This window comes from Aplysia californica, unplaced genomic scaffold, assembly GCF_000002075.1.
Source record: "Aplysia californica isolate F4 #8 unplaced genomic scaffold, AplCal3.0 scaffold00360, whole genome shotgun sequence".
Taxonomy (NCBI): domain Eukaryota; kingdom Metazoa; phylum Mollusca; class Gastropoda; order Aplysiida; family Aplysiidae; genus Aplysia; species Aplysia californica.
The window spans coordinates 608,938-617,377 of NW_004797630.1; the positions used below are offsets into that span (position 1 = coordinate 608,938).

General features: G+C 40.4%; 2 protein-coding genes across 2 annotated transcripts in view; one reads left to right on the forward strand and one right to left on the reverse strand.

Moving 5' to 3' along the window:
• Positions 1-1,833, reverse strand: part of LOC101861670 — an 11,557-nt gene extending 9,724 nt beyond the window's left edge. Inside the window, exon 1 of the mRNA XM_005103149.3 lies at positions 1,658-1,833. The gene's annotated coding sequence lies outside the window, so the exon portion shown is untranslated. The remainder of the gene's footprint in view (positions 1-1,657) is intronic.
• Positions 1,834-4,581: 2,748 nt separating this feature from the next.
• LOC101862052 (membrane progestin receptor gamma) lies at positions 4,582-8,201 on the forward strand. The gene is made up of 3 exons (XM_005103151.3): positions 4,582-4,711; positions 5,914-6,050; positions 6,989-8,201. The coding sequence occupies exons 1-3, from the start codon at positions 4,649-4,651 to the stop codon at positions 7,803-7,805; spliced, it is 1,017 nt and encodes a 338-aa protein (XP_005103208.1). The 5' UTR covers positions 4,582-4,648; the 3' UTR covers positions 7,806-8,201.
• Positions 8,202-8,440: the final 239 nt, after the last annotated feature.

The following is an 8,440-nucleotide window of genomic DNA, read 5'->3' on the forward strand; positions in this document are numbered from 1 at the left end:
GGTCTGATGTCGCAATAGGCTCATATTCTATACTCACATTTCAGTTTGGAGTTTTGCCAATTTTATTTTTAAGCAGTAATTCTATAGTCTAACATAAACAAGTGATGTTGGCCTGGCAATGCTATTGTTAGACTGTACTGTAAATAAGTTGGGTTTTAGAGCTTGTGGTTTTACGACTTTACGGAAAACCTGAATTTCGATTCACATGTTGATCATAGCGACTAACGACAAAATCGATCCAAATCACTGGTGGGATGTCCGTGGAGACCGTGGGTCGGGCTCTATGATCGTAGGATAATGTGAGAAGTAAGTGGACCGACTGACTGGCAGCGTTTTTGAAGTAAATATTTGTTGTTGTCGACATGAATATAAATGCAACAGCATTTGTTGATGAAGTAGAAAGTAGGTTGCAGTCCGTTCGCCGATGAATTGTGCTGAGTTGACGAGTGAGTTACGCGGCTGTGAGGGGACTTGAGGAGTTCAGATTTGTGGTTCAGGATGTGACTCTACTAACTACTGTTTGACTTGGTAATTTTACGTCAGTTTCACACAGTACACAGTGGACATACAGCCCTCAGAGTAGAAAGGTAGATCTAGAGAGTTGGTCTACACCAGTTTGGTCAGTCTGTTATTTTATGGTGTTAAAAATAAAACAAGAATGCTTTTAGACTGGGGAATGCAGGAAGTAATTTTAGTTTTAGGGTGATATGTAGGTTTCGTTTGTTTTAAGTCCAAAGCTGAACACCAGACACCCTGAATTGCCAGAAAATTTAAAACAAAATCAAAATTCAAGCAAAGAATGGCACTTTTGTTAGAATTCTTCAGTCACGGAAGTCAGTCGGAATATACGGTTAGAATTTCTCTTTAAAGCAAGACTTTTGTTTGGCAAAATTGTTCTAGATTTTAATAGGACGTAGCCATTCGTTATGTCGATCTATTTTAAGGAAAAAAGCAATTCGAGAAAATTTCGAGTTAGACGGTTAGATTGTTAGAATTCTCTGCCGACGATATATATTATAAAATGAATCCATGAACGAGAAACAAACTATTAGAAAAGTGTAACTTGAGACCTTGATTTGCCACATATATATTTGTAGATTTAGGTATACTCTGTATCCAACCAATGCTACCCTTCCTTCACCTGAAGTTGTCACCATGTCTTCCATCATTATCAAGAGGTAAAGTATTTCGAGTATAGATTATAACAATTTCTAGTTCCTTGCTTGAAGGACCCCTGCCCCGGGGACATTTCTATAAATTTGTCGTTCGAGATTGTAGTAGAAGTAGGTAGGGTCTACCATAAAAGTTATAGGCCTACCTAGAGCTGCTTTAAAGTACTTTAAACAGGCATACATTACATCACACAACACTGGCACACACAGCCACAATTGAAGAGAGCAGTTCCCAGCAGCCTCCTCTGCAGAATCTGGACATGAAGTATGGCTATTTAATTCCAGTTCTTATGCCTTGACCCCTATATATGTCTTTCTTTTCTTTGACAAATAAGAGTAAGAGGGTTAAAGTCTAAAGTCTAAAAATTATGTCCTCAGGAGTACAAATTGTAACATAAAAAGTACAGAGTACAGTACAGTACAGCTCACCTCGCCTTAGACTTAGACAAACAAGCGCGCTTGTCGTCTTTACAAAGTACACTTACCTCGTCCTGGGTGGAGTCAAAGTGACCCTGTCAGTAATTCTGGTATAAATTACACTGCACTAAGTTACATCTGGGCGCTGAAAGGAAATAAAATCCTTAAATAAAACTATAGCCTACTTTGTAACTTACTAAAAACCACCTTTAGCAGTCCTGTCAGGCTAGGGTGGTATAGTAGTTGCATTGTAGTATCCCCCAGTATAGTCGTAAAATATTATATGGTATTTTAAATTATCGAAGAATTAGTTTTCTTTTTTCTTTTTATGGAAATTTAGAACAAAAGCTCGATAGAAATCATGGGAATACACATGTCGTACATTGCATGAAACATTAGTTTTATGGTTATGCATACCAAAAGTCAATGGAGAAAGAAGGATGGGCGTATCATATCTTCCTGAGACCTACTAATTACCGACAAAAGGTTTCGAAAAATGATAATCCATTATAAATTAATAATCGTCTCTTACATAAGAAGAGAGAGAGAGAGAGAGAGAGAGAGAGAGAGAGAGAGAGAGAGAGAGAGAGAGAGAGAGAGAGAGAGAGAGAGAGAGAGAGAGAGAGAGAGAGAGAGAGAGAGAGAGAGAGAGAGAGAGAGAGAGAGAGAGAGAGAGAGAGAGAGAGGGGGGGGGGGGGGGGAGAAAAAAAGAAAGTGAAAGCATTAGGCATTTCGTGTGATGCAGCCTTTGGAATATTTTCCCGATCTGTTTCAATAGCCCAGCACTGACAGTATATTGTCCACTAAAGTTACGGTAGTAAAAGCTTTGTTTTTAGTTGTTAGGCCTATTTCTTGGGACGTTGATTGGACGTTCTTCTCTGGATTGTACTCACTTTAATGAAACTACCATCTTTTTTGGCAAGCGTAACTGATTATAAAGAAGAAAAGAAAATGTTACGTATTTTAAAACCAAAGACAACAGGCAATATATTATTTTGCATTCCTTGCCGCTATATTATTATTTTATTTAACTAAAACTGCGACCGCCACTTGTAACGGCGAACAGGCAACTCAGTTTCCGGGGTGGGGGCGGGGCGGGGCGGGGGCGGGGCGATGTTTTCGCTACGCAACGTTGGTCTGATGTCGCAATAGGCTCATATTCTATACTCACATTTCAGTTTGGAGTTTTGCCAATTTTATTTTTAAGCAGTAATTCTATAGTCTAACATAAACAAGTGATGTTGGCCTGGCAATGCTATTGTTAGACTGTACTGTAAATAAGTTGGGTTTTAGAGCTTGTGGTTTTACGACTTTACGGAAAACCTGAATTTCGATTCACATGTTGATCATAGCGACTAACGACAAAATCGATCCAAATCACTGGTGGGATGTCCGTGGAGACCGTGGGTCGGGCTCTATGATCGTAGGATAATGTGAGAAGTAAGTGGACCGACTGACTGGCAGCGTTTTTGAAGTAAATATTTGTTGTTGTCGACATGAATATAAATGCAACAGCATTTGTTGATGAAGTAGAAAGTAGGTTGCAGTCCGTTCGCCGATGAATTGTGCTGAGTTGACGAGTGAGTTACGCGGCTGTGAGGGGACTTGAGGAGTTCAGATTTGTGGTTCAGGATGTGACTCTACTAACTACTGTTTGACTTGGTAATTTTACGTCAGTTTCACACAGTACACAGTGGACATACAGCCCTCAGAGTAGAAAGGTAGATCTAGAGAGTTGGTCTACACCAGTTTGGTCAGTCTGTTATTTTATGGTGTTAAAAATAAAACAAGAATGCTTTTAGACTGGGGAATGCAGGAAGTAATTTTAGTTTTAGGGTGATATGTAGGTTTCGTTTGTTTTAAGTCCAAAGCTGAACACCAGACACCCTGAATTGCCAGAAAATTTAAAAAAAAATCAAAATTCAAGCAAAGAATGGCACTTTTTCGGCAGTCCCCCCCCCCCCCCCCAATTAGAGTACATCTATTATTCGCTGGTTTTGGCCCCAAGAGTCTGGGTTTCAGGGCCCCCTCTGACCTCATAAAAATATGAAGGGTGTGGGTGGGGGGGGGGGGGGGGGGGAGGATTCAGGGGGCATGCCCCCCTGAATTTTACCATAATTTGATGTTTTGCAGAGGTTGCATCCCTGTTTTGTAGTGTTGCCTTCTATTTGGTCATCAAGACTTTCGGATTTCTTCTCTGGATCAACGTAAACAAATGGATCGTGGACTAAGTAACGAACGGAACTACAAGATCATCTAATTGATTTAGATCTAGATCTAGATTCTAGATCTAAATCTATATTATAATTTTTTTTCTGCCAGTTTCTTCGAGTTCGGAATTTTGACGAGCGCCTGATGTCACCACGCTGCCTCACATATTGTTGGTGTTCTGTGGGAACCTCGTTTTAACTCCTAAAATGTTACTGGAGAGACCAAAAAAACTATTATTATAATAAAATCTAACATTGTCAGATTTAAATGTCTGTGTATTGTTATGGGCCATCTATAAACAAATTCCTGCTAAGCAGTGTGTTGAAATTGTACAGGACGAAAGACTGTCCAACATAGGTAATGTTAAAATTAAATGTGATCAAATTCTGTCAATTTGTTGTCCATGGGCCTTTGAAAAAAACCTTGCAAAGAAGTATCATGTCATCATGTATTTGTTTTACCTGCCTGAGTGCATAAAATTCCACAGTGTTGGTGGTTGGCAGGTGCTCTGGTGTTGTTTGCTTCTTCTTTCCTATCAAACATATATCTATCATTCTTATTTCCCCTCCTTTTTTGTGTTGGTTACTCTCTTGTAACACCTCTAATCTTCTGGTGATGACCTTGTTGTGTTGTGCAAATGACGTAAAACTCTATTTAAATCTAAAATTTCCACAGTCTCAGGGACACTCATGCGTCTACCTCAGTGCTGCAAGCCTCTTGCGCCGCCGATCTCCGCCTGTGCCTTGAACAAAGCCCCCTCCTTCCGCCCCCCCCTCCTCCCTCCGCCCTCCCCCCTCCGCCTCGGTTGACAGCACAGGTGACGGGTCAGCGACAGATTCTCTGTCACGATGCTGGGCATGTCCGTGTCTACGGGCCATGGACTGAGTGGGCCCATCTACAGGGTGGAACAGGTACGATAGTTCTGCGTAAGCTGACATCTTCACCTTTTTCTTTCACAGCAGTTTCAAGATAAATATATATCTAATAGGCTTTTTGTCAGTGTAATCATTTGAGCATTCTTCCAAAATCTGAATTCTAATTTATTGAAAAACTAACTTACTAGCAGTTTTAATTTGATTTTTTAGGGTAACTGATCAGGCCTTTGATTTATCTAATATAATAACAAAATTTGGGGCCAAAAATGAAAAAAAAAAGCATTTTGTCAGCCTAGGTAAGAGTTGTCAGTCATTCGTACACTGGGGAAAAAATGTTCAGTCAAAGTAAAGTAACCCCCCCCCCCCCCCTACCACCTCCCAAAGCACATCTCTATATGATATTATTATATATATATATATATATATATATATATATATATATATATATATATATATATGCTCGTAGGAATGGGAAATAATATTGTTTGAAATGAGGATGAATCATTTTGAGATAGAATTAATTTTTCGCCCATTGCCTTTGGATTCCTGTAATTTTGTAGAGAGATTTTGAGAAATCACAAGTGTCAGGCATTTAGTTGGTTTAACTTATTCGCTGCAAGGGTCAGTTTCATTCTTATGACGGACAAATTATTTGTCTGACCACATACCTACTGGGGTGTTCAATTTTAGGACTATTATTTTACTTAAATTTTGACGTGTTTGGTCGAATTATATACCGAATTGAAAGAAATAGAATAGGGATTGAGAAGAAGTGAATAAAACTGAAATAAATTGTGACTGAATATCAAAGTTTAAAAAGTGCACTGCCCGAGTGAGACACGAAACAAATAGCGTGCTGATCATAATGATACACCAGGAATTGGCACTGTTGCAGCAATCTATATTGACGATACGTCATGGATGGCTGTGGATTAGGCACTTATGGCCTTATTGTTTTGCAAGTGCCGTAAAACACTAAAACCAAATGACTGTGCAATTAGATAAGGATGTATGTGAAATATGTTTTGTCCCCACCCCCCAGGTGTGGGTGGTTGGTGGGTGCTCTGGTGTGGTCTGCTCCTTCTTTCCTATCAAACATCTATTGTCCTGATCTCTCCTCCTTCTTTTTTGTGTTTGTTACTCTCTTGTAACTCCTCTTATCTTCGGCACTTTTATATAAACCTTTTTGTGTTGCTAGTGCTGTGAAACTCTTACTATAACAACCCCCACCCCCCCAGGTGCCGGAACATTTCCAGGAACACTTTATCCTGCGGGGCTACCGACATCCCAAAAGCTCGGTGACCCAGTGCTTGCTGAGCGTGTTTGATCCCACCAATGAAACCCTCAATGTGTGGACACACTTTCTTCCGGCATGGTAAGATGTGCTAAGGTTTTATTTTCTTTTTTCGTTTTCTTTTTTTTCTTCAAATTTTGTTTATTTTATGTTGTGTAAGTGTTTTCCGATTGTGCTGTGACAGAGCGGTTAGTGCGCTCGTCTCCGAAGCGGAAAGTCCGGGTTCGAGTTTCGGTTCGGACACTGATTTTTTTTGGACTCCTCCTGCCCACCCAGCAGTAATGGGTACCTGACTTCGAGTTGGGGAAGTAAAGGGGACGTAGAAAGGAACTGGCCACCCTACCACACTATGCCGAAGGCTTAGGAAGTTGTCTCCCTAACAAGGCAATCCTCAATGTCCGGATCAGATGCTCAGTGGTAGTACATAAATTGGCTGTTGAATTATACACTTCTGTCCTTGGAAAAAACAATTCTTCCTATACATAAATTAGCTGTTGAATTATACTTCTGTTTTGGAAAAAAAAATTCTTCCTATACATATACTTCTGTCCTGGAAAAAAAATTCTTCCTAAACATAAATTGGCTGTTGAATTATATTTCTGTTCTTAAAAAAAAATCTTCCAATACATGAATTGGCTGTTGAATTATAATACGTTTGTCCCTGGAAAAAAAAATTCTTCCAATACATAATTGAGTTCTGTTTTCCCGTCCCTCGTGACTCATTGGAGCAGAGGAAGTTAGGACTAACGCTGACTTTACTTAAACACAACCCCACATCACCACTCATCACCACCATTTTTTCAAAGATCATCACCACTCTCAGATCAATGACTTACACCTGTATTCCTTTAATCTCTATCTGTATCAGTTACTTGCCATACTAAGTATACACGTAATACACTTTTGGACACTATCATCATATGCACTTTTTTCTACTGATCAGATGGCGTTAATCTCATATAAATGGGCAAGGGATTTAAAAAAAATTTGTTTAAAAGAGTTCTGTTTTTTTCCCGCAGGTATTTTGTGTGGGTCCTGTACTACCTGAGTGGCTCCACCGACTTCCTCAACGACCAGTACACCTGGCCGCTGTTCTGCTACCTGCTCGTGTGTTGTGCCTTCCCTCTCGCCAGCGCTGTCGCGCACCTGTTCAACGTTCTCTCGGACCGCGCTCGTCACGTCTGCTTCTTCCTCGACTACTCCGCCCTGGCTTTGTTCAGCTTTGGCGTGGCCGTCACGTACCGCGCCTACTGCTTCCCAGCGGGCCTGCTGCGCGAGGGCTCGCCGTTCGCTTGGTACAGGGATAACTATGTCTTCGTGGCTGCTTTCAACGCTATGCTCTGCACCTTTTGTTCCTGCCAGACACGCTTCATGAAGCCCAGCCCGTTCCGGAAGGCGATGCGTCTGGGCTCTTTCGCATTCCCGTATCTATATGACAGCGTGCCGATCGTGTACCGACTCCTTCACAGCACCCCCGAGGACTCATCATCGTTGACGGCGCACTACTTCTTCACCAGGCAGTTCTTTCTGTCGTTTCTCGCGGCCTTCCTGTACGCCTCCCACCTCCCGGAGAGGCTCGTGCCGGGAATCTTTGACATCGTCGGTCACTCCCATCAGCTGTTCCACGTGGCGTCCATCATGGCCGTCTGGGATCAGCTTCAGGCAGTTCTGGCCGATTTCGAGGAGCGGCGAGAGTTTGTGCAGAAACACTGGCAGTTTGAGCTGGCGAAGAATAGTATCCTCTTTGTGCTGGTGGTGTTTTGGATCAATTTGTTTATTGTTGCTTACTTTACCATTAAGCTTTTCCAGCTGAAGCACAAACTCAAGAGTAGTTAAGATTTCCTTTTTTTTTTTTTGTAAATGCTTTACCGGACTTCGTTGACCTTAAATTTGGGTGTAGATTTCCACTGTTGTCCCCCAAAATAGTCACAAAGTTCTGGAAGTTTTCACAACTCGTGGCAAACCTGTTTCCGACATGATGTGCAACTTGCTGGCAACAGCATCGATATTAAATTGAAATCGTCTCTACTATATATACTCTTTTTATTGACAACAAAAGCCTTCCTAGAAGTATGTGATACAAAACCTTCAGGGTACGAACATTTCCTCTGCCTTCTTTTGTGGAAAGGGGAGAGGAAACAGTCTCTTTCTTTGAAGAATGGGCCTGGGCCAAATGGAGGATGAAATCTTTTTTTATTATTATTTTTTTTTTAAATGATTTTGTTTTGTCATTTGAATACAAACCTTTATATATATATATATATATATATATATATATATATATATATATATATATATATATATATATATATATATATATATATATATATATATATATATATATATATATATGTGATTTACATTGTTCAAATTAAGAACTGACTGTGTTGTGTGTTGAGTACAGTTGAGCTTCTACTTCAAAAGAGCTATTGAATCTCATTATTACCTCAACGGTTGTTGTTTTTTCCCCG